We start from the raw sequence: 27,496 nt of genomic DNA on the forward strand, positions 1-27,496 counted from the left end.
CCATAGAATTTTTGAAACAAAATTGGCCACGAAGTGTACATCAGAACTCACACTTGCATTTACGCAGTTGAACGTAATGCAAGATAATAAATTACATTATTATGCTTTCGACACATTCAGCTGCGGCTTATGTTTAGTATAAGTGTATATTATATTTGCCTGTTAGAATGGAGACACTCCGGCGTTCACAGAGCTTTAAAATAAAAACTGGGAATAAAATTTAAGCGATTTTTACTTGATTTTGCATTTTTGTCTTGCAAGCGCTATTGGTTTTAAACGATTTCTGCTATTATTATTTGAGAAAATGTTGCGCTTTTTATATGGAAGAGCTATGTTAGATGCTTTCACTCTGAGTTAAACATGTGCATAGAAAATTAACAATACAATATAAATACTATAATTTCTATTGTTTATGTTAATTTTTTTAAATTTTTGTTTTATTATACTGTTTTAATTATACATATTAGTTATTTATATAAAATTTTAATTGTGCACCTGCGTACACATATAATTATAAATATAGAAATATAAGTTTAATTTGTATGATCTATATCACTTGTATAATTGAATAATTTTTTTCATCAAGCAATATTGATATAAAAATTTATATTGATAGCTTCAATTACATGACTGATTGCAATGCAAAATCAATTTATGTATCGATTTATATGTAATAGTGTTATAGTCTCATAATAATTTGTATATATAAAATTATACATTTTTAATTATGATAATAAATACATTTATATATATATATATATATATATATATATATATATATATATATATATAACGAAACATGCTTGTTATGTTTACAAAAAATGATTTATAAATCGATACGATTATCGCATATGACGAAGATAATTATAATTATAAGGAATATTAATTGCAACAGGATCCAATTGGGGCGATCCCAGAATTGATCATAGGGATCCAAGGGACTTACGATCTGTAGATCCACGAGAGATGCGTGATCCTCGAGATCATCGTATGTCCTTGGATCCCCGAGATCATATGCGTGTGATGGATCCTATGGCGCGCGATCCGCGAATGGCCGACATGCGTGGCGATCCGCGTGGAATATCTGGGCGATTACATGGTGCAAACGCAGACGCCATGTGGAGTCAACCACCCGGACCGCCACATCATCAAATGGGTCACCAACATCCATCCGGGCCACCAGCAAAGATGCTTAATCCATCAAACATGAATCAATGGGCTGGACAACCGCCGAAGGACATTATACCCGGCAAACCGTCCGGTTGGGAAGAACCTTCACCGCCGACGCAACGTCGTAACGTGCCCAATTACGACGACGGGACAAGCCTCTGGGGAAATCCGGCTGCTAATCAGCGTGCTATGCCAGGTAGCAAGGTTTCACATTGGAAGGATATTCCTGCACCGAACTTGGCTCGTGGAGGTACGCGTTCGCGAATCGTCCCGAGATCTATTATTATAAAAAAATTGCTAAAAGAAATAATCAATGCGCACGTACACAAGGCACTAATTTTTATTTCAAAGCTTTTATTTAATGGAATACTAACTTACATGTTCTGTATTACAGGCATGCAATGCCCACCAGGCATGCCTCAAAACAGAATGCCAGGTCAACCTGGAATGAAGCCAGATGTAAGTAATCCCATGTGGGGTCATCCAGGGGCTCCAGGTGGGCGTAACGGTACATGGACAGACGGGCCACACGATACTGCAACTTGGGATGATCCAAAAACACCCGCTGCGTGGAACGAACCTCCACTAAATCCAGGTTGGGGTGGTCCAACGGCGCACAAACCGAAACCTATGGGACCTGCCGGTAGTTGGACTGATTCCGATATGGATCCGACTCCTAGTTGGGCACATCCGGCAAAACCTACCTTAACAAAAGAAGTTATTTGGAACAGTCGCGAGTTCCGATATCTTTGCGATTTAGGATTTAAGGTATGAAATCTTTGATCTTTACCTATATTTATTCATATTTTGCATGCAATTTTAATTTTTGACTTATTTTACAATATTTAATATAATTAATATTAAATTAAATACTTTTATATTTAAATATTATACTATTTAATTAAATTAATTATATTTTGTAATTAAAGTAATTTAAACTTATTAATTTAAACTCTTTGAAATCTCTTCAATTATTATTAATAGCATAATTGGATATTTCATTTTTCATTGAAGCATATAAAATTAAAAATTACAAATTAAGTAAACTGTTATTAAACTTTGATCTCGCATGTGTAGCTTAATTTGATCTAATTCAGTTTTATTTATTACTATATAAAATAAATTTTTAAGACATAGTTAATTCTAGTATCTTATTTTTTATTATTAATGATTTAATACAATCTATATCGTAAAATATGTGATTGTTTTTGTAGAAAGAAGATGTCGAGGTAGCATTAAGGAATCGAGAGATGAATCGAGAAGAGGCATTAGAACTTCTTAATCAAGTACGTCCTGTCGATCAGTGGAGACGTCACGAGACACACTCAGGCTATGATCCAGCACATCAAGCAACTACTACGCCAACCTATCCTCGATTTAATCACGTCGGACAGCAGATGTCATTTCCTCCGGTAAGTTTGATTAACATTAAATGGCACACAGTTTTATCAGAAAGTTTTTGCGATTTTAAATAATATTCTGAGGTATTGATTTTATTTAATAAATTCTTAAATATAATCTTTAACAGTATTGTTTTTGAAAATGATGAAGCTAAGATACTTGATAATAAACAAACGCGTTGTGGTTTTCATGAATCAAATTACTTAACGAGTGATTGAGCGTGTGACATTTCGTGAGCGTTTTATTATGAATTAACAATATCTAATAGTTGAAAATGATAAATTGGAGATAATGAATTTAAACCGCTACACAATACAAATGCGGATATGAAGAGTTACTAATTGTTTTCTATGTATTCCGTGTATGCTTTTGTTACATTATTTTCGTTACACATATATACATATAGTAACAATTTAAGAGAATCTTAAAGTCTAATTAAATGCGATAATTTAGTGATGTTTGGTCAGTAAAATTGACGACTTTAGTATCCCCTTAAATTGGAAAAATAAAATGTGTGAATATGAGGGAAAAAATGTAAATTCTTATGATTGACATTTGGGGAAGAAAATACATATATCATACTAATTTGAGAAAGAAGACAAAAAGGAAAGGCATAGGGTACAATTTGTATTTAACATAGGGTGGCGGAGTGCCCAGTGGGGCAACCAGTGGGGGCGTAGGTGGTTCAGTTACCAGTGCAAGCCTTCTCAAGCTTCAACAGCAGCAACAACAGCAGACAGCTGTTCCTTTACAGCAACAACAACCAAGTACTAATACGCCACAACCCCCTTTCAACCAGGTGAATAGTTAATATTTGAGGAAGATCCATATGTTACTTTTTATCTCATTTTTCATTGGATACAAGAAATGCGCGATATGAGATATGCCTTTGTGATTTATGCGATCGTAGATTTCGACAACGTGAAAATCTATTTCTATTATTTCTTTTATAGAGCAAATAGTCAAGACTTGATATATGTTATTCAAAAAGATTTATTTACAAAGAAGGATATATACACGAATAATACAGGAAAGATTATAACAGCAAGATTATTTTATATCAGGCATATTTACAAATTATGTATTTTTTTAGATCACAAATTTATAGAATTTAAAATTTTGTTTTATTATATTCATATACCTGTTTAATCTTATTTTTGCATGAATTTTTTTTTGACGCAATATTGCATGCTTGCGCATGTTAATTATTGTTTTATTATTAACAATGCATTATTAACTTTTTACATTTGAAATAATTGTAATAATTGTAAATCGAATACATTTAGACACTTTTTTTTAGGGAGGAAAGATTCTTATTGGTATCATTATCACATTAGATGCTTGTTAGCATCATTTATTATTCAATTGATTTTAATTTAATAACGTAATGTTACTATTTTTTATTTAACTTAAAAGTGTGTTAAGAACCAAAAATTTACTTGACGCGCAGTTTCGCGAATTTGAAATTGTATATAAAATCACATAAGAAATATCAGCATTAAGATCTAGCTATGACTATTAGGGTTTTTCAATTGTTTATATTTGTGTCTTTACATATTGAGTCAAGGGTCTCTTATTACTAAAGATTAATCTATAATCTAATATAAAAAGAATCTACTTAATTATGTATTAGTATTAAGTTTTTAATTATAACAATACTAGACATTGAACAAAAAATTTTTTATTGACTGCGGTATAGGTACAATGACTCATATATTCAAGAATATAATTATGTCTATTTGTCTATTTTATTTTTTTAATTGGATAAATAGAAATTGCAATCGATAATACTAATGATGATAATAAAATTAATTTTCAGGCATCTCGCGCATCTCAAAATCAACCGAGTACACAGCAATTGCGTATGCTCGTACAACAAATTCAACTAGCTGTGCACGAGGGATATTTAAATCACCAGATCTTAAATCAGCCGTTGGCACCTCAAACTCTGATGTTACTGAATCAGTTGCTACAGCAAATCAAAGTCTTGCAGCAGTTACATCAACAACATGCTGTCCAAAATACAATGAAAGGAAGCAATCAGTCGGCACTACAGATCAGTGTTCAGATTACGAAAACCAAGCAGCAGATCACGAATTTGCAGAACCAAATTGCGGTACAGCAAGCAACATACATGAAACAACAACAGCAACATCCGACTCCTCCATCGCAGGCGTCGGAATATTACAAATCTTCCGTGCATGATCCTATGTCAGCTCTGCAAAATAGTTTCAGCGATATAACGATGAACAAAGAGCCTCCAGTGGTACGTATTGGTTTATATAAAGATTTATACAAAATTCATAAATGTAACTATAATCTATATTTTTACTTTATTTCTTACAGAGTCAGCAGCAATCAAGATTAAATCAATGGAAGCTGCCTTCACTTGATAAAGACGGCGATTTGGTGTCGAACGAATTTTCCCGTGCTCCCGGAACTACGAGCAAACCGCCCGCAACACCTGGTGGACTGACTCAATCACACAGCAGTCCGAACATCAATCCCTTGCTAAGTCAAGGAGATGGCACATGGTCTTCTCGACTGGGCGATAGTGGATGGCCTGATCCGAGTAACAGCGATTCAACCGACGGAAAGGACTGGCAACCAGGTGGTGCCGCGTATACTGATCTCGTACCAGAATTTGAACCAGGGAAGCCATGGAAGGTAATCAATTTCCAATACCGTCAATCATTACATTTGCCGTTATAAATATTTTATTATATTTGTATGAAAAAAAATTAGAAATTGTAAAGGTATATTTAGAAAAACGCGCGAATTGTTGACACAATAAATGCAGCGTGTTAGTACTTAAAGCTTATCCAGGTCCACCTATATTTCATTTCATTTTAGGGTACCCAGATAAAAAGCATCGAGGATGATCCTAGCATCACTCCCGGCTCTGTTGTACGTTCCCCGTTGTCTTTGGCTACCATCAAAGATACCGATACGATCTTTTCATCGAGCAGCAAGACGTCACCGCCACCGCAAGCAACTAATCCCGATACGTCGATCCCAAGTCTAAGCAATTCTACGTGGACATTTAATCCACCAGCTACCACACCTAGTGCATTTACTAGGTAATGGCTTTAAATTTATGATAAATGTACATTATCGTTATTTTTCTACTTGAACGTACATTTCTAAAAAAATTAATTTATTACAGCACTTCCAAAAATACATGGGGAGAATCCGCTCCTCCGCCTACTGCTGTGACTTCGGAATTGTGGGGTGCACCGATGGGTAAAGCGCGCGGTCCACCTCCTGGCTTAAGTACCAAAGGAGCTACGAACGCAAGCAATGGCTGGGGCGCTGGCTTAGGAAGTGTTAGTAGATCGTCTAGCTCGTGGGGCCTCCAATCATCCACCGTCAGTAATTCGGGTTGGATGTCTACCTGGCTTCTCTTGAAGAATCTTACTCCACAAATTGACGGCTCTACTTTGAAAACATTGTGTATGCAACATGGACCGGTTCAAGACTTCCGTCTGTACCAGAATCATGGAATCGCTTTGACAAAATATTCCTCTCGCGACGAAGCAATCAAGGTAATTTATCGCCACTTTTTTCTTAAAAATTTTATCTTTTGTAGTTATAATATTCGCTTTAAATTCTTTTAATGGCTGAAATATTTTATGAAATTTTTGAATTTTTTCCAGGCTCAAGGAGCCCTAAACAATTGCGTCCTGGGTAACACAACGATATTTGCCGAGTCGCCCGCAGAAAGCGAGGTCGCTGCGATTCTGCAGCAACTCGGTCATGGCGGACAGCAACAGGCCGGCGGTTCTGGAGGAGCCGGTTGGGGCCTTAGACCAACTAACAAAGCTGGGCCGCCACCCGACACATGGGGAGGCAGCTCTAGTCAACTCTGGGGCGCTCCGCCCACCAGCAATTCCCTATGGAGTAATGCGGGAATTGACAACAGCGATCAGCAACGAGCAACTCCCAGTTCTCTCAACTCGTACTTACCGGGAGATCTCTTGGGAGGTGAGTCGATGTAGAGAACGAGAGGCCATCCGCCCGAAATCTCATCAGATAAGTGAAAAAATTCACTTGCTTATTACGCAAGTCCTGATATGCAGCTCGGATGACGGAAAACTTCGTGATCGAATGCGTATTACTTCCCTTCTGATCCCCGCCTCTCATTCCTTTAAGATTATACGATTACATTTTGTATATCTTAGTATTATCATGTATTGATCAGTGTCTTTGACTAAAGCGGATACGAGATGTGTCTGCTTGTGTAGTCGTTGATGATGAGAGAAGATGAGTATGTGAGAGGATGAGGGAATGGAAGGAGAAGTTGAGAGAGTGATAGAGAGGGTGTGAAAGAGAAGAGAGAATGAGACGGACGAGGTCTTCACGATACGTCAATTATATTGCTAAGAAACGCAATTACTATAACGAGTTACTTAACAAACAAACAAAAAATTATTACCCTCGTATCCGCCTTGAGTAGAACACGTATAAACAACAAATCGCAGTGGCGTACTGCCAAATCGTGCGATAAATATCTAATTTTACATGACAAACTACACTTTACACTCATAACACATTCATATAAAACACTCGACAAGAAAGGTACTTGCAAATACGAAATTTGCGGTCGCGTCATTACTCCGAGGAGATTTACGGATTGCGGAAAATCAAGTTGGACCAATTGCAACGGTCTCTTCATTAACATATTGGTGTGTATAATTAACATTGCGTGCGATTTGCCACGCTGTATACGACGAGGTGGCGTTCTCGTCGTTCTAAGCCAATCTAGTAAGCATTTCTAATCTGAAGATAACGCGTAGAAGGAAGAGGATGAAGAAAAACTATCCGCGCTTTCTGTCATTTTATGAATGACGAGCGCTTTTCAATGAAGATTTATCGGCCGAGGGTCTCTGATCAGGTCAAAGAGTGTTCCATTTTTTGCTGGACAGTTCTGAAGACTGCAGCGAGTATCAAACGTAGACTGTATCAATCTAATCAAAAGAAAGAAACCTTAAAAAGAAACAAGCATTGACGTCGCTGCCTGGTGTTCTGCCCCGATCCCCAACCCCCCACCGCACTCTCCGGACTCCCCACGAATGTGGAAGAAACGAGGAATGCAGGGACATCAGATCAACTGGGCAACGACGCAACGATACCAAATGTTATCGCAATAACGTAAATTTTATTCTATATTAAATCTAGATGCCACCTGTCGTGCCAATGTCCAGTGTGTCTCTTTACCATTTATTAACGTAGAGTTTAAATGAAGAAAAAAAAGGAAGAAATACCTGCGAAAGAAGGAACAGGGGAAAACAGTGAGATGAAGATTAGAGGACGTGAAAAGACCGAGAAAAGTGCTGATGAAACAGCTAATAAAACGGTTGAAAGTCAGGTTTACATTAAAGTAAACATGAAGACGAGTAATGAACACTATGTACTGATTATCAGTACATAGCATATTACGCTTCTCATTGGTGATGCGTCGTACTCGAGGAATCACAATGATCCGCGTAAGATCGTAACGCGAGAAATGACGATGTTACGAATGTAATGGCATTTATTACGGGCGCATTGCGGAGCTCGGTCTAGGATGAATTAAATTAGTTTTTCTCTTCAACGTCAACGTACCTGAACGGACTGATAACCAAACGACGAACAAGCGAACCGTTATTTACTCATGCACAAGTTTCCTTTTTTACTTTCCGCTTCTCCGTGTCGGTAGAGTGTTTTGGGAACGTTTCGCGATCAATCATTGGCGCAACCGCGAACGATGTGAAAGAGACGACTTTTTTTCCTTCGTGAACTGAAAGAAGTAGAAAAAAAAAAGAATAAAAATATATATATATATATATATAACATATATAAGTATATATAAAATTAGAAGGAAAAAAAGAAACAATCACAAGACGCTGTTCAGCGAGACGCGCGCAATAAAAGTGAACAACTACATATACACACACGCTAATCATACACATTTGCCACGCATGACTGAAGCTGCATGCTTGAAAAATGTCAAACAAGCCAAGCTAAAGAAACGTACATAGTAGCATTGGTCGACAATGATTCCGCTTCCATGCGATCGGTCGATCCTCGCGGATAATCGGACCACTATATCCTTTGGCGTATCAGTAAATCAAAAAACATTGGGAATTTTTATATTTGTTGCCTTCCAAGGGGAAAGAAAGAAAGAGGGGACGGAAGGAGAGAGAGATCGTTTCTCGTAGGAGACATCATCAAAAATCACATATTTCGCGCATTATGTAATGAGGCGCATCGGTCCACGATGTGGACGCGCGATGAGAAATCCGCGTGGTTCTGCCGGTCACGTCGTTTCAACTCTGTCGGCCAGTGTTGTCATGCGTAATCTTTAATTTTAATATTTTCGTAAGGATGCATATAATCTAAGATATTCATAATTATTGTGTAGCGTAAATAGAATTCAAACGGAAGAGTGGTACATACGACGATGACGACGTGAGCTGCTCTTGCAAATCAATACAAGAAAAAAAAGAAAAAAAACATAAAGTAGTGAAAGCGCTGCTTATGAGAATCGTTCTGTACATAATTGTATCATATTCCTGAGAATAGACTATTATGCAAGTAGAGAGGATGAATTTTTAAGCGATAACACAGGGCTTGTAAATAAAAATTGAAAAATAAGTAAGTTAAATACGATATGCGCGATACGATATCTTGTCTTGATTCTTATTGGCAATTTAATTCACTGAAGTAAGTTAGATATTAAGACGGTAGTATTTAAGCTGATGAAAGTAAGGCAGTGTAATCGCTTAAATTTTCTAATCGATTCCATCTGTCATATCCATGTATAATTTATTCATGGATTTAATTTATAAATTCCATTTGTTACGCCCTTTCTTTCAAGTTGGTGCTTATTTAAGAAAATAATTTTTTAATCAAGTTGACACATTTAAATTGAAAAGAAATTTTTGTCTTTAAAGGTCATAAAAGTCTCTAGATAGAAGACAAGTGAAATTTAAATGCAAAATCGAAATGATCGAATTGATTTATGCCTCTCGAATGCATGATTGCCTATTTCCAAGAATACGATATAAATCTCATAAATCTCCCATTACTACGTTATAACACAAACAGCAACCCCTCCCCCTGTACATACATATATGTATGTAATATGTATATGTATGATATAACACCTCCTTACATTTTACTTAACAGTATACATAAATAGAATGCGAAAAACGTGTATTAGATTTAAAGATAATTATTATATGAACTTATCCGTGCACGCTTATGCTACGTAAATTTATGATTATTGAACTATTGATACTAATTAACAATAACTGTATTTGTGAATTATTCTGATGGGGATATTGGAAGTGAAATCTTTAAATAATTATTTTAAGAAGTTGAAAAAGATTAGATTAAAAGTTAGGCATTTTTAAATGGAGCAAGATATACAATGGCGTTCTAACATTTCTATTAGGTTTTAAGAATATAAACTTAAAATATAAGTATGAAGTTTGAAGACTCAAATTCATGAATGCAGGTAAGCAAGAAGAAATGAGCGATGGGTGAATGAGACAGAATGCAAGTGAGGAATGATGTCGAGAAATAAGAAAGCTAAAGTAAAGAACGTACGAATTGTGGGCAGAATAGAAGGAACATAGAACGAAAAATAGAAGCAAAATCCAATTGCTTGCTTTCACAAAATGGAGCGTGGTATGAAAGTGGAATATGCGAATCATTCGTTTGCATTTCTCAATACCTGCAGACATGCGTTTTCATTACAATTTCTTTACGTCAATGAACATTTTTTATGTGCAAGATAAGTTAGCGCACGCTAATTTATTCTATGGAGAAGGCTAATCGAGGGATTGAATAATATTTAAAGTGTGAAGGACCGTTAATTTTGAGAATCAAAGGGGAACTTTTCTCCGAGTAGCCAACATGAAATCGGATGCTAATTTGTTGTGATAACAGTGATTAATAGCCGAATAACTACATATTTATATAATATTTAGGTGTTTAGAGTCTCTTAAGGTGTGAGTAACGATCAGTAATCCAATGGATTTTAATATTAGTACCATAAAGTTTAATAAATAAATTTCAATCGCGTACGTAAATAACAGTAATAATAATAATAATAATAACAACAACAACAACAACAACAATATCTCTATAATAATGATTAAATTAATGATAGAGGTAGTCAGGGAGTAACTGATCAAGAGTCAGTGAAAATGAAAAGCGGTGACTGAAAATAATTATTAAATTAATGATAAAGAACAACCAATCGGAAGTAACTGATCAAGTAACTGATCAAGATTCAATGAAGATAAAAATCACCTAAAATGGACACACACACACACACACACACACACACACACACACACACACACACACATACATATATAAAGTCCCAGAAAAGTGCAGAATGCGTACTTGTAAATGATTACGTGCGTGCGTGAAATTTGTGCGTATATAACTGATGCTTGTGCGTACATAATTGACTAAAACATAATCGATCGATCGTTGCGAAGATAGTTATACGAAACACGCACTAGATGCTGCGCGCGCGAAAAAATAATGCACATTTACATACGTTTATATTACGATCACAAGGATAATAAGGGATACATGGAAATTATAATTTTTAAACGATAAACATTGTAACAACGCCGGCGCGTATAGTCTACCGCTTAATTATAATCTAATGCATCTTCACTTTAATCTTTCTAACTCGTTGCCTTTCCTTCTTCGATTTACATGATTACTACACAGACATCGACACGGTCATTTACAGATAAATATACATAATACACAATCGCGAGATGATAAATAAATAAATTCGATGAAAATGGACTGACTAGCAGATGTAAGATAATAAATTCGTTAATTCATACATACACATACGCGCACATACCTTGCAAATATTTGATGCAAAACAGTTTTTTTATTGGTGATTAATATAGCAGCTTAAAAAAGATGGGAAAGTGACGGAAAGTAAGAGAGAAAAGTATATTGATAAGGGATAGAGAGGGAAGTAAAAAAATTCGTATGTTATTTGTACATTACTTTTATAGTATAAAATTGCAAGGAATTTTTATTTTTCATTTGGCTTTTAATTTGTACATATGAATATTGTGTATAATGCGTACCGTTTAATTATTTTTTATAACATCAGTTTTATAGAAATTAAAACGGAAAATTGAATGAAAAAAATTGATTTTTAAAAACAGGTTTACGTTGTTACGCGTTACGTTATTTTTTACGCTTTAATTTTATAATGCTATTTTGTCACATTACTATAAAGCAAAATATTTTTATACAAACGAAATAAGTAAAAAAAAGTGGGCCAATCTGTAGATCATGTTTGTTTTGTATCAGAAATACTTCAATGTAAAGAAAATGATCGTGGAATGGCAGTGCTTTTTAATATTTGTTTTACATTGATATGAATCCCTATGAATAGAAAATAATACTAAAAAACGAGCGCGAAAAAGAGATTATTACTTGGTGTATATCGTATGTGATAACGCAAATATTTAATAAATTGCATATCCGAAATGGCAATTTCGCGAAAATCTTACCAATTCGATAGAAAAGAAATTCTCGAATTTTGTTAACAGGAAGGTTCGCATTTATAGCGATAATCTCTTCGTATCAATAAGTAACAATAATGGTACAAATAATTGTAAATATTATAACAGTATTTTAGTCCCTCACCTCGCACACGATAGTTGTGTATGATGTAACACATGTGCAATAGAATGGAATAATATTGTACTTCACTGTCTAGCATGCCAAGAATGTTAATATTTATGTTAAGAATTATATTAATTATTAATTAGAATATATCGCACTGCCGTTACACTATTATTCCGCTCTTTCCGCTTTCTTTTTACGCGAATAATAGTCTTCGCTTGTGTGTGCCTTCCCTTTTTTCTCGAGCGTTATGTAACTATGTGTAAGATCGATCATTATACTTGTATTTGACGTAGAATTTGATTCGCGAAAGACGGACGCTCTAATGTGATTTTTTCAAGTATCGCTACTACGAGCTGCTACGATCAATATCGAAATTGCGAATTGTTGTTAGACGAGCCAGTATTTCCTTCCACGTGACGACGCTCTGGCAATTGTCGTTAGAGCGATTTGTTCATTCGATAGAGTCGCGCGTGACAGTCGCGATTTTCTACAGCCGTGATCTCGTGAGCATGCAGCCATGGTCCATAAGGCGGAAAGAAAGAATATCTGTGTCTCATGTTCTCTAAGTCGGTATTATCGTGTTATACCATACCACTTAGTGTATTACGGTACAATTGGCAACTAGCTATCGTACGGTATTAGCTATTGTACGGAAATATCGCAATGTCGTACCGCCAGCTTACGTAACAAAGATCTATCGTGAACCATAATTGCGATCCAGGCTGAGAGGGTGGCCGTAGTCAATCGCGACTGATCGTCTCCCGCGCGTCTTGATTCTTCTTCTTCGGGCACTATGTTGCCCGAAATTCTCCACATTGAAATCCTGCAATTAGACCACGTCTGTAGGATGTAGATCACGAATAATTTAAGAGAAATCCGGGCCATCTCTCTTTATTGTTATTTAAAAACCGGTCATAATCGCGCGTAATTAAAACTTTGAGCGGACCAAATGCCGTTTAATTAATTATTTATTGCAATAAAAGCAAGCTTGATTTAATTTTTCGACAATTTTAAAAAGGGGTAGTCACTCATTCACAATGACCATAGATAATCGTGTTTTACTTAGGAAAGTACCTCCGAGCTTGCAATTAGTCCCGAAAATCGATTCGGGTCGTAAGAAATTGTACATGCCAAAACTTGTCAAACTAATTGTACGTTTCAATTCGGGTTCGTGCTTTTAGATAATTGCGTAGGTCGTCGTGTGAATGTAGTTTACACATGAGGATTATATTTACTTAGAGTATTTTGTTAGTTATTTTCATTGAACTTGCTCGATCATCATCATTGTTTTGCATTTCTGCACCACGCGTTTCCTAGTAATTGAGTCACTAATTTAGTACCGCCACTAATTTATATGTATATATAAAGCGTCGGTGCATTTTATTTCCTCTTGATACCGTACACTGAAATTTTACGTCGAAGCATACTGTGACAAGAGAAAGCAATTTTGCGAGGAGAGCCTGTGTGTTGATATCAAACGGTCCTCCATTTGATTGCGCCGTCAGTTAATTAATTAGTGAGTTAAATATGTATTAATGAGTCGTAAAGAATATGTTATTAAATCGTCGCAGTAACAGACGTAAAATTATTGTGTTACAAACGTAGAAGAGGAAATTCAGTTCGATCGGATTAGCATTAATCGGCATTAATTATCTGGCAAGTAGTTCACTTTAAAGGTAGAAATAAGTAACTTTACATCTCCTGGGAATTCAGAGATTGAAGAAAAAAAAAACTGATGAAAGATTCAAATAATAGTGGAAACATTTGGCGTACTTCAAATGATGTATTCTTTTCGGTTGTCGTCTTATAAAATTATTCATATTCCCAGTTCTTGTCTCGAGTCGATTTCAATTACTGAACAGCAGTATTACACTAACAACACAAACACATACACACATCCGTACAGAATTCATGATATTAATCTCGAGTGTCGAGTATCGATAAGCGGACTTCAAATCCGGTGGTATTAAATCCAAAATCATAATAATACTTGTTTATAGTCGTATATAAACAATTATGTTCTGAAATTTCTAGTCTTACTTTCGACATTCGATATGCAGAAAAAGTTCATTTATTTGGTATTATATTCTTAATATAAATTTTTATAGATAAATCAGTAATATAAGTTTACGATGTTATTGCTTGTACGACTAAAAGACACAGTGGGTTAGGTACTTATTAAAAGGATAAAAAAAACCACTTTAAAAAATAGGGATAAATTAGCTCAAATAAAACGTTCAAATATGAAACCTCGCGAAGCAAGAAAAGTTACTTTGATGAAATAGCATTTAAATATCTTTCGAAAGGTAAAATTACAAAATACTGAATACTTATTTCGTCTGCGAACAACTGGAATAATATTCGGAATTTTCGAAGCTGCGATGTTCATTCGAAATGAATTCCAAGGGATGTGCATTGTATTTTAAAAGTCATATTATATATTAGATGAATAAGGGATGAAATTTAACAAAATTTGCTATAATGATAAGAGATTAGTAAATAATTGTACTTGAGAATTATAGACGGTTATAATGCGCTACAATAAAAATTGTGATTATTTTAACACGTTATCTGTGGGTCGCGGAATATTCCACATTTTCTAAAGTATTCTCGGGATATTCCAGTTATTAATGCATTGGCGCACACATGTTAAGTATCAGAATTGAAAACTCGGAATATTTCATTACCTGCAAATAATGCGTTGAAACTGTTAAGGAGGCTTAAAAAGACAGATATAAAAAGCGTTAAAAAATTTATATCAATACTGAGCATTCATCACACATAGGGCAATACAGAAAGTACATAGAGAGCATACCAATATGCATCAAATCAATTTCTTGTTACAATCATATCATTATTTTATTTTTATTAAATTTTACATTTCAAGTTGTATTGTAAATTTTATATTTTTCAGCTTTCATACTTGTGTATAAGCTATTCATTTAATGTGATATCATTGGGTTGTAATAGTGGGTATTGTAATAATGGCCTTATTGGTTTACCAGAAACGCACGTAATTGTGATTCAACTTAATGTGACATGTCTTTTATTTAATATTTGTCGGTGATGAATCCAAAGTTATCAATTCTTCCATGTAAAACAAACTTGTAATGCGATTTATGCGCTGTATTGTAATTAGAATTATATGTAAGCATTATGGACTGAATATTCTGTGTATGAAAACGATAGGTACAATCCTGTATTTTGATGAAGAGACATAATAGCGTGTCTATTGTATAATAGTACATGTTTTTATAACAAAACAAATTTTAAGTTATCCTTTTCATGGATTTGTAAAAATAAATATTTTAGATTAAGTTTATCGGTTTTATTTTATTTTTATTTTGTCATTGTTCATCACATATTTGGCCATATATATATATATACGAAACGAACACAATTCAGCCTTATAATTTCTCACAGGCAAGGGCTTAAGAGACATCGAAATAGAGCGTGAAATCGCACGATCGGTTCAAGTATTACAAGAGTATCCTCGATCGGCGTATCGCAAATCCGAAAGGAAGCGACACGTTCGCAGTCTATAGAAAGGTATAGATTTTTCCATTTACTCTCCCCGGTATTGAGAAACGAAATAGTCACTGCGGTCTCTTCTTCTCGAGTGAGGACACAATATCGTGACCCGAGATATTATTCCAGATGTTTCGCGTGCGGAAACGAGTGTTCACAGTACGTGTTTTAAAATATCGAATGCTGACGAACTGCAAAAAGGGCTTAAATGCGCAAGTGTAATTTAATTGACGATTATTCCAAGCTCTTGTCCTTCCGTCGAGGGATGAACGCTTAGAATGCCTCGCATGCAAATGGGATTAAAATCCCATCGTGAAGCCCTTCACGAAACATTACTTACTTCTCATTCGAACGCGTTTATCATTAACGTAATAACAAAATATCTTCAAAACGCGCGACGTCAACTTAAAAAAAAAAATCTGATACCTATTAGATTTTTCATCGAGCTACAATGATCTTCGTGAGCCACGTTCTCGTCGTGATTAAAGACGGCGAGGAGATCGATCGAAAGAGAAAGAATAGACAAAAAAGGAGAAAAAGAAAGATCGGTATTTATCACATACCGTATTCGCAAGTATATATACGCACACATCGCACGCGCGCCCATCGTCGTAAGGTGTAAAACTCGATATAAGGACTCCTTAGCTCTTAAAGGACGTTATTAAGGATTAAAACAAAAATATGAAAGAAGAGGAATTAACATACCCACATGCATACACATATACATACATATACATCTGCAATGTGATATTCTCGTGTCTTGTCCGATAAGACAGACGTTCATTCTAACGAGTATAGTTGGCGTTTGTCCTTCTTTTCGCGTTTAGTCCTTAAGGTATATCTATAATATATATTTAAGGGGAACTCTACATATATACGTAAGAGATAATCCGGGAGTGTGTGTACGTGTTCGGAGATTTCGCGGATAAAGCAAGAGGAAAAAAAGAAAAATGTAAAAAAAGAAAAAAAAAGAAACCCGCGTGACAGAGAAAACGACCAAAAATGTGCGAAACTGAGAGGGTGTACAACGTAACTTCGCGTTTTAGGGTAGACAAACTATCGGGGGAACTATTGTCACGAGATCCAAGGGGGTGCGTCTTCTAGGGATTCCGTCTCCGTTCGTTCTTCCCCTCCCCTCCTCCCGTTTCCACTTCTTTTCATTCTTCGGGCAAAAGTACTACGCTCCCGCGTGGATGGTTGTAAAAGTGCTCTCGCGAGCTTCTGTTCCACTCAATCTCAATCTTCGTAGGGGGTGTAGTGAAATTAGTTGTAACGCACTTTAAGTTTAAAGAGTCTTATTCTACTTACATATCTCCGTGACTCCGTAATTTCACGCACGTCCGTGTACTGCTGTAGTGTTCACGTTTTTAGTATACCGCCGCAAGTGAAGTAATATTTTCCTGTATCGAGATATCTACGATCGTACGTTGCGACACGCTGTGCAACGCGACAGTAGCCGCGTCGCTCTGCCTTTGATCGCGACGCGCGATCGTACGGAAGATAAAGTGTGGCTGTTGAGGCAAGACCGCAAGTCAGAGAGTTACTTGCGATTTTTCATTCATCTTCTCTTCTCGAAATTATTCCACTCGACAAACGCGCTGAAACAGTCGATCAAATACATCACCGTTATCCTTTTCTTTTGCATTAATCCTATATAGGGTACGCGATTTAACGCGAAATAGTGTCTTATTCATCCGCCGGATAAGTATGTTAATTTTAGATTTTCTCTCTTAACTGGAGCAACGTGCTTCTCTGGCATCGCTGCTTATTTCGTTTTTACGCTATCCAATATGTACGACTTCATTTACGTTTCTACATAGAGTTAGCTGCATCCTGCTGTGTTTCGATGTACCTGAAACCGGTGGTAAGGGTTTTTGTATAACATCTCGTAATTTTTGCGTGTAAAACGCAAACGTATGTTTCCAGCGTCCATTCAGCAGGGATTTGTGACGCGCTCCATTCGCGGATCCGTGTATCGATGCGAGAAATCCCTTATGATATCGCGCTATGAAACGGAATGTCAGTCATGTAGATGATCGTCGGGGACGATTTTTCCGTAGATCGAAACAGTACTCTTTGCCCGTCCCCTTAACTCTCCTGCCTTTACCTCGTTTCGTTCATATTAACCGGGGGTGGTGTCTTCAGCCTAATTCCCCCCCCAAAAAAAATAACTTAGACGGCTGTCATCACCGCAGTTGAAGAATAGTCTGCAAAATTCTAAGTGTGTCACATGCCATCTTAGTCCGTAAGCGTTCATACTTATTTTTCTATATCGTATAAAAGTATAATTGTTCTAACGTGTAGTTCGTAGTGCTTTGTTAGCCGTCATAGTTTTTCGCCATCGTGTCTGCCGAGTCTGCCTTGATTCTTTAAATACATGTCTCCATTTCTCCGCATTTAGATCGCCTAATTTGTCCGGATGATTTTAGCGAGAAACCGTTGCTCGTGTCGGTGTCTTCTCGCGAGAAGGATGATGTTTGTCGCATGCTAATTAATTTCTCTCTTGTTCTACAAAAAATTGAAATTATAACACGTTGAAAGGGGCGCAGAGCGTGGCTCCCATCGATCTTTCTTTCTAAGTGATCTTTCGCGCTTTATCGAAGAATATTGAACGATACTCGTTCCGACACTCTGTCGAACGAGAGAACCGTAAGGACCGTAAAGAGACCCAAAATTCAAACGATACGTATTAAAGTGCGACGTGATATTAAATTAACTATCATCTGAAGATTAAATTAAATTATTGACTAAGGTTATGATAGGTCTGTAATAATTAATATAAATTTTAACAGTAATTGGAAGACATCGGTGTATTCATTTGAGGGCATTCAAAGGAATTTTTATAGGAATACTCTTCTAACAAGGTGTTACTTTTACCTCGCGATTTTAAATTATTTCCAAGATTTCTCCTTGGATGCGTGTAATCGACTGAGATTACGACCAAGATACTTGTTTCGATATTAAGCTATAAGAAAAGACGAAATTTTATTTTTTCACGGATCTCGGCGTCTTTAAATTATTTTTAAGGCTTCCGTTCGCACAGATGCGAGCTCTTCGAGTAAAATCGAATTGAAATTAATAAGATAATAAGATACTTGTTTCGATATTAAGCTCATAAATTCGCTGTGTGATCTTGTTCCGGTTTTTTATTGACGGTTTGCGCTCAAACGTTTATTTTTATAAATGACTTAGGAAATGCCTGATACACACCTTGCTTTTACAAATTTATATAAGGAAATTGTACGTTTAATAATCGTACGGTGAAAACCATCCATATCCTCTCTATCGACCTAAGAAACAATATCTATCTAAAAGTTTTAAAGTTCTTAAGAATACAATTTTTTTTTTTCTATAGCGTTCTATTATCTTACGTTTAATTGTACATTCTTTAATTGTCGCGAGTCTGAATAAATTCTAATTTATTTTTATTTCAAGCTCAGTATATATAGCGAGACTTTGTTTTCTCAATGCAATAAAATATTAATGATCGTAAGACGATTATGCGTTTTCCGCCGCGCGCAATGCATTTTACTTTACCATTATTTACATAAACTCTTGATTTAATCTCACAACTTCGCGGACGGAATGGACAATGTTCCATGTGACATGAAATAAAATATGAATCACTACAAGATTATAAACGCTTGCAAATGCGATAACGTGTTAAAACGAGAATTTCCTGTAATATGTATGTAATACGAGTATGTTTCCGCTTTTACTTATTTACTTATTTATTCGATTACATTGTAGGGATGAAGTCAACTATATTTTGTAATATCGGTAACAGTACTAATCGCATCGATTCTAGTTATTTGTCGCTTAGTAGTAATTATTTCGCTGTCCTCGATAATTATACTTTGTGTTCCGTAATAACAATCTCGATGCAATCTATAAGTGCCCGTATAAGCGTTATCAAGGCGGTCTCATTGTATGTATCTACTGAAAGCTTCTTAAATCTATAAGATAATCGGGAGCTCGTTGAAAATGTCTATTGATTATCAGTAATAAAAGTATAATAATAATAATATAAAATAATAATACCCTAACACTAATACTAATATTAATAATAATAATAATGTTAGCAATAATGGCTGTCTAATTTAGCACTTTGTGTAACCTAATGGCTGTCTATGTAATTTAACATAAAACTTCTAAAGGTAATTACTTTCCGAAAACTGACACAATCCGCTTCGGAGGCAATATCGCGCGCGACTGATCGAATTTATTAACGCGAACACGCCCGATCGACGCCAATTAATTAAACCGAAGTCTTGCCAATCTGCGCGTTCTGGATCTCGAGGAAAGGAGGAGGAATTACGATCTAATACCGTTACCGACAATAATGGCCCGGAAGTGATATTCGCGTGCTGCAATTTACATACGAGATAGATCTCGGATAAGCGACTAATGCGATGCTTCGTAATATCGCGCGATAATTTCGTCGCTCATAATTAGGGGGAAAAAAATGGAATTATCATTGACGACGAAATTATTGTGCAATAATGTCGATTGACGTTTGGAACGTTCGTAACAGCCTTATGCGTAAACGGCTCGATATTAATGATTTTCCTTCCGTTCTTTTCTTCGTATACCGCTTTGTAAAATATGTGACTATTATTGTCACTATTGTCTATCAACTGCAACGTGTGTGCCCTTCCTTTTGGGTTGTCGGTGATACCTTAAGTTTACGTGTAAGGAACGTTTTCGTCGTACATCAGGATCGCGTATTTCAGGTTTAATTCTTTATATGGCTTAAAGGTAATACCTACGATATTGTGATATCTGTCTTTTCCAATATTTATCTTTAAAAAAAAAAAAATTGTGCCACTACAAAGGAATGCATTTTCAAACCGCGAAGGAGACACAGGAGATTAGAAATAATATGTCTGCGCGTGTACACATTTCTACGAAAAAATTTTGAGCGCGTACAGGATTGAATATATTTGTACGAGGTACTCGCGCGTTGCTTTCCCCGTAAATTCTCGTCTTCGCGATATCTCGCAATCTCATAGGCTATCATTAAAGCCACTTATCGCGAAATTGAAACTGCTACTGGTATCGTCACCCTATTATTATTAACACCGCGACGCGCTGTTAATAATAATAATAATAATAATAGTAACTATCGCTGATATTATCGCTGATATACTCTCTCGCTGCTGTGTTACTACTGTGTCACCGTTATTTAACTATTTATTGCTATCGTTACTATTACTATTACTATCGCTACTATTACTATTATTATCGTTATGATTATTATTGCTAAACTGCTGCTGCTCCTGTGTATCACCTGTGTATCATTTACTAATTAACGCCGCTATACTTACGTCGCCGCAATGCGCGCGCATTTTCGTCTCCAATGTGCAAACACTATATTTTCACGTTTCTACCACTTGGAATGGCGCTATTCGAGCTCTCGTAATTGTTAAGTACAAAAGTCAGTCTAGTTTAGGATAAACAAACTAACGAGAGTTTCTTCATTATTCTCACGGGTCGGAACAACGCTTTGTCTACCTCCGGAGCGCTGTAATAAAGCCACAATTTCGCTTATTTTCTTACGGGACGGGATCAGCTTTTTCGAAGTAGCGTTTTATGCTTCACGCGTCGAGTTGCGCTCGACAGTTATTATATATTCTTATTTGTCTATATCCAATTTTATACCCGATTATCAAGATCAGTCTTAAGTTCATCGATAGAACACACAAATCCCGTGTGAGACATAGGCAGGACGCTGTATTAATTCTACAGACGGCAAACAAATTATTTTAAGCTAATGCTAGACCACGGAAGTTCGGTAGTAGGCACACCCAACGATCAATCCTCCGCGATTCGAGTATCGACGTGAACGCTACTTTTGTAACGCAAAACCATTAAAGCGATAGTAGACGTTGCTGCAGGTATAAACCGGGACGTAAATTCAACAATATTTACGAGCTCATCATCCGTAATGTGAGAACGTGGGAGCTCATCATCCTCCCGTAGAAAATTGCCTGGATTGCCAGACGGTCAATTTCGGTTTCGCGACCGAGAATGTTCGCAGCATCGCGCAACGCAATGACGCGGCTGCGTCTTGAAGGACTTTACTTGGACTTTCGCTCCTTCTTCTGGATCACTCCACATTATCTTCCCTCGTGCATTAGCATCGTTTACCTTGGAAAGTTTGTAGTACAATATCTGTCGAATGCCATTTGGCTAAGAGGCATTTGTGTTTTCCGAGCGCGTTTGGCACTCCAGTTCAGCGAATAAATTCGCCTAGCTGGGAGAAGGGAAGGGATAGGAAACGACGAGGACGAGAAATCGATGGGATACGTTTGAGACCGGAGACTGGTCACGTTCATGCCGATTCTGTTACGCGATTGCAAACGCGGATGCACACCTAGTCATCGACTTTCGCGAGCGCCGTTCGCAGCTTTTTGCAGGGCTTTCATCTAACGATAGCCCCTTTCTCTCTCTCTCGTCGCTGGTCTGTACAAATTTCGCCCAGCGATTCTCTCTGTGTTCTCGCGACCTCGAGACGAGAGCTTCGAAAGGGATATCGAGTGTGTATCGCGAAGGAAAGGAGCGCACTTGTATCGCCAGTCGCGATATAACGCCCCATGTAGTTGTCTCTGTGTGAAAGAACAAGGAGAGTCTCTTCTTTCCGGTTGTTTCGTTGTTCCTCGCCGTTAATTAACTTTTAACCGATGCAGCGAAAAAATTTATCCATATGTTGTTGTTGTAAATAGTATTGGATATAAAATTTCGTTAGATCCGCATGCGAAAGAAGTTGCGGGTGAAAAAATATATTTCAGCAACAACATGATGAATTTTTTTAACAGATTACAAATGAGAATTTATAAGTTAATGTTGGTTAAGGATCAATCGAATGTGACGATAAGTTGAATCCGTGACAGAGTCCTGATTCCTAGTGATTACATCTTGGGTCTGTAGTCCCACACTTCCTTGTGATTCGCACGATAAGTGACGGAATCGATTAAGCAGCGTTATCTATAACGACTACAATAAATGTGCAATATATACACGTAACATGCATGGATTTATAGTGGTATTTCTGTACTCTGTACCTCTAGGATTTATCTACGACTAGATTTTAGTTTTGCTACGGTTAATTCGTGCGTTTTGGCAGTATTTTTCAAACGAAATCTGTGCCGAAGAGAGCAAAATGAATGCCCGAGTTTTCGGAGGGTTACTTTGAAAATTTGGAAACTCAGTGAGATGCGGCCAACAAATCTTCTGTTCTCAAAATCAAATTTGACAGAAGTGTAAAAGAATCCGATTATCGAGTGGGTGGGTTCACGCGCGATTAAAATTCTTTTTTTCTCTCGAAAAGGTTTACGGCGTATGATTATGGACGTACCACTGTACTTATTCATCGCGATATACCTGTCCAATGCCAGCCGACAGTCGCGGGACTGTAAAACGTATCGCGTTCTTTCGACCTGTGACCTGAAAGGGATCTGTCGACTTCTTAACTCGCTCGATATTAATCATTACGCTTCGAAGGATTAAAGCCGAGTCCTCTTTCCGAAGGACGAAGGAAAATCGAAAAGCGAATGCGCTAACGACCGAATTAAATGGCCGACGACTTCGTAAGATCGATCGCGAGCGCACTTACGAGGGATCAATAAAGTAACTTTGTCGATATCAATTCGCACATATTTTTCGATCGTATTCTAATCTCTAGACGGAAGTTCGAAAACGAAATATCGCTCTACCTAGTCGGTTCTTCTTCTAAAGAAAATGAGAGAAAAAAAAAAGAGAAAAAAAAGACATTCTTCTAAAAAGACGCGATGTAACTTTTCGTGTACTTTGAACACTGCGTGAGAGAAAAAAAAAACGTGAGAAACTGGAAAGTGCTTTGTGATAACTTATTACAGTCGATCACTCTACTTACTGATTAAGTTCCCGTAAATCTCAATCGTCTTACGAACGTCGATCGACGATCGACTCAGTCTTGACGTGTTAAATGTAGGGATTATAGTGAACTTAAAGTGTTCTCGTTCGTTTGGAGCGTCGATATTTCGAGAATGACTACGAATTAAGAGTTTGACCTGAGAGGCACGTATCGAGTGATTCTCCGATGTCTGAGGGGAAGGGGGGGAAACGATATCGCCAGAAACATTTCTTTCCTTGTGCGAAATGAACATCTTACGCACGTCAGACAAAACCGTACAACACGATTGTTACAATGGTATTATGATGGTATTATACAAAATGATATAACAATGGTATTTGGTAAGACTAGAAGCTCTCTCGAATCTTTTTTGCGAATCTTTTTACATCCCTTCGATAGTCGTTACCACCTATCGTGGATCGTCGTCTATCGATAGGATGATCAGATGATTATAAATCGAGAAATGTTTTTTAAAAAAGTCTACATACTAGTCAATTTTTTGAATTAAAGGTTTCAGTCAAACATAAATTACCAATAGTCAAGAATGTTTTCGTATTTTTTTTTTTTTAATTTTACATACAAAATTTTAATACATGTATTAAATATTGCTCGAACAAAGACTATGAGAAAGACAAAATAGTAAATTTATAATAATGTAAATACTAATCGATAATAATTAAACAAATTGCAGCCTTTTTAAAACAGCGTTAAATAGCAAATATTTTACCAGGATAGAACTGACTTATTCGGTTCGGGATAAAAAGTAAACAGCGACAGCTCATCGTCGAGCACGCGATGCAGGCGATGCAGCGCGTTTGCAGCATGCACCGTTGTTGCATCGGGGCATGTGGGTCGTACTGCAGAACGTTCCGATGCCGTTTACCGGTCGGAATTTTACGCGGGTCTTTAAAATACGAGCGTTCTATCCTTACATAGATTCCGAGCGTCTGTACATGACATCGTGAACGAAAGAGTCATTACGGCGAAAAATTAGTTCTCCCGCTCGAAGGTATTTCGAGCTGCTTTTGACTCGAATTCACGGAGATGCGCGCCTCGCACGTTTCCCCGTGAACGACGGTGAAAGCTCTCTCGCTCTCGACGAACACGTCGCTCTGAATTTCCCCGGTCGACTGAGCCCCCTCGAGTGTACAGGGTCAACAAAGGTTAACCGTAGACTAGTCGCGGAAAATAACGCGACCGAGTCAAACGCGCCACAAAAGCAGCACGTACAAACAGAGCTGCGATTGCAATTTGAGGAAGGCAAAGGTCAAATTTCGCTCGGGACATAAGCGTGACGGAGATGAGACTCGCAGTTTTTTTTTTCTCGCATCACGTCTTAGTAAAGAAATTTTCTTGCAAGCGGTGCAAATCCGAAATGGTCAAATGAAGAGCGCGAATTAATTTAATTCCGTACTCCAACAATCGTTAATCGCATCGCGAAGGCTTTACGGTGAACGATAATGGACGGAGAGCACTCGACTGCGAGGGCACGTAGCACGTAGGAAAGTACGAGAAAAAAAAGAAAAACCCAAAAAAAAAAGAATATAACGAAGAACAAGAAGGGATTTGCGGAGCTTGAGAACGAACGAGCGGACGCATTCAAGCCGTGACTTTTTTTAAGGCGTAAAAGCTATTTAAGTAACGATAAGGCTAACACTTAGGCGCTAAGTTACTAATCTCGTAATGGTAAACTAAAGTGGCGAATATTTTTAATAATAACTGTAACTCTTCTAAACGAGAGACACCTAACGAACATAATCAAACGTCCTTTATGTGTAAGTTATGAATACTTTGCCTTAATATTTTTATCCGTGTGAGAAGAATAGAGAGCGAGTGGAAGAGAGAGAGAGAGAGACAGAGAGAAAGGAAGAGTGAAAGAAAGCGAGAGAGTAAGAGAGAGAGAGAGAGAGAGAGAGAGTGAGAAAGTAAGAGAGAGAGAAAGAGAGAAAAGTCGAGATGTTGCGAAAAGAAAGTCCACTTGCATTTGCTGACCACATGATTGCATTCACAAAGAAACAAATTCCTAAGAAATAACGGGAATTAATTGTGGCCCTCCCCCCCCCCTCTGTGTTTTCGAATTTCCCTTTTTCATATTCTTTCCCGTTTTATAAAACTGGAGAAAAGACAAGCGCACACACGTAGAAACACATATACGTGCATACATATTACACGTAATGCAATCGTGAGATTTCGCGCAGCAAACTCGTCCCTCGCGCGATCTTTCAAATAGGATATTAGATCGACGAAGTGGCCTTAAGACCCCGTACATGATGATATCCCCCTCCCGCCGTGTGACTCTTCTTCTTGGTGGTGAAATTCCATTTAGTGTTCTCCATCGTCGAGCGTATCGGTTAAGAAGTACCTCGATGATGCCGATCTCGTTGTTTTATTTTTGTCCTGTTTCTAGATAGTGCCTCCTCTGCTTTCTTTATTGTCTCGCGCCTGAAGAGTGCGCGGTGGCGCGCATCGCGCATCTTTTCGATACTGATCGCGTTTCGAATGCTTTCTTCACCCCGTCTCGTGGGATGAGGTCGCGAGGATAAAAATTTCGCGTAAATCGGGAAGACGATTCTCTTTTTACGTAACAGGTACCGAACAGCTTGGCAATTGTGATATCGCTTTATACGATTAAGTAACATGTTTTCAACCCTTTGCACTCGAGAAGTCAGTCGGGCGTCGAAGCTCTCATGGCTTGTACAACGGTCGCGAAAGATAATGCAATATGTGATCGAGCGATCCCGCGCCAAAATGAAAAAAAAAAAAAAGAAAAAATACAAAATGCGGACAAGGATTATCAAATGCTCAAAGGATATACGCTTTTTTCGACTAATTCCGACACTCTCTGCAAACGAATATCCTCTCGCGGCGCAGAGCGGGATGTACGACGGAATATAATGAACGCTAGCCGCTACGGGTAGTAACGAATCGATTGTCGAGGGAGCTCTTGGGTACTAGGCTCGGCTATATATCATCCTCTCATGACTGAAATTTTACTTTCCCGAGTAAAACCGCGTAAGTTCAGGTTCGCCGCGTGCGCCGAATAGGCTCGCAAATATAATCGCGAAACGACATTACACGTAGTTCAAAGGGGTATCGCGTCGACACGCGTCGACGACTAAAGCTTTCTCACTTAGGGAATAGGGGAACTAAGTACTGTCGTAGGTGATCAAGACCTTCGTTTCTCTCGTATTACGTTTTTCTCGCTGTCGTGTAATCGATGTAGGGTATTAAACGATTAACGTTAATTGCGCACGCGTTCGCGGCGCGTTGTCTCCGGATCAGCGCCTTTCGCCGCGACGACGCGAGAACAAGTCTCTATTAAAAAAATAACAAAAAAAAAAAAACAAAGGAGCGTCGGCGTTTATGAACTGAGTCAGTAGGAGATGACGTAGACGCACTAGTGTTCTTTCCGCTCTGAAACGAATCTGTGAAACGCCAACATCCCTATGCTCTAGACAAGTACTTTTCAAATGTGACAATGTAACCGCGTACACGCTATACATATATGATTTTATTAAGTATAAGTAAATGAATTTAAACAAAAATTTATATATATTATATATCTATATATATACGCAGATATCAATAATATAAAAGTATATTTAACCGCGGTACTATATAATATATAAATTATATATAAATATATATATATATATATATAAAATAGATACACATGAATGAATATATGAATATATAGATATATATTATTATTGTCGTCATTATCGTCGTCGTCGTCGTCATTATCATCATCAGTGTCATTATCATCTTACTCTTTATCGTTATTATTATTATTATTATTATTATTATTATTATTATTTTTATTGCTATCAGCGAGCATTA

General features: G+C 37.1%; 1 protein-coding gene across 11 annotated transcripts in view; it reads left to right on the forward strand.

The window, feature by feature from the left end:
• LOC105196333 (trinucleotide repeat-containing gene 6C protein) overlaps positions 1 to 27,000 on the forward strand; it is a 53,873-nt gene extending 26,873 nt beyond the window's left edge. For 7 of the 11 annotated variants that reach the window (XM_039448244.1, XM_039448245.1, XM_039448238.1 and 4 more), the window contains 9 exons: positions 896 to 1,420; positions 1,565 to 1,938; positions 2,385 to 2,582; positions 3,212 to 3,370; positions 4,391 to 4,837; positions 4,918 to 5,238; positions 5,425 to 5,651; positions 5,738 to 6,116; positions 6,228 to 27,000. In XM_039448244.1, coding sequence (XP_039304178.1) covers positions 896 to 1,420; positions 1,565 to 1,938; positions 2,385 to 2,582; positions 3,212 to 3,370; positions 4,391 to 4,837; positions 4,918 to 5,238; positions 5,425 to 5,651; positions 5,738 to 6,116; positions 6,228 to 6,569 — 2,972 coding nt within the window. In that variant the 3' untranslated portion in view covers positions 6,570 to 27,000. The remainder of the gene's footprint in view (positions 1 to 895; positions 1,421 to 1,564; positions 1,939 to 2,384; positions 2,583 to 3,211; positions 3,371 to 4,390; positions 4,838 to 4,917; positions 5,239 to 5,424; positions 5,652 to 5,737; positions 6,117 to 6,227) is intronic. The other 4 variants (XM_039448247.1, XM_039448248.1, XM_026132777.2 and 1 more) reach the window with 4 other exon arrangements.
• The last annotated feature ends 496 nt before the right edge of the window (positions 27,001 to 27,496 follow it).

This window comes from Solenopsis invicta, chromosome 4 (genome assembly GCF_016802725.1).
Source record: "Solenopsis invicta isolate M01_SB chromosome 4, UNIL_Sinv_3.0, whole genome shotgun sequence".
NCBI lineage: Eukaryota > Metazoa > Arthropoda > Insecta > Hymenoptera > Formicidae > Solenopsis > Solenopsis invicta.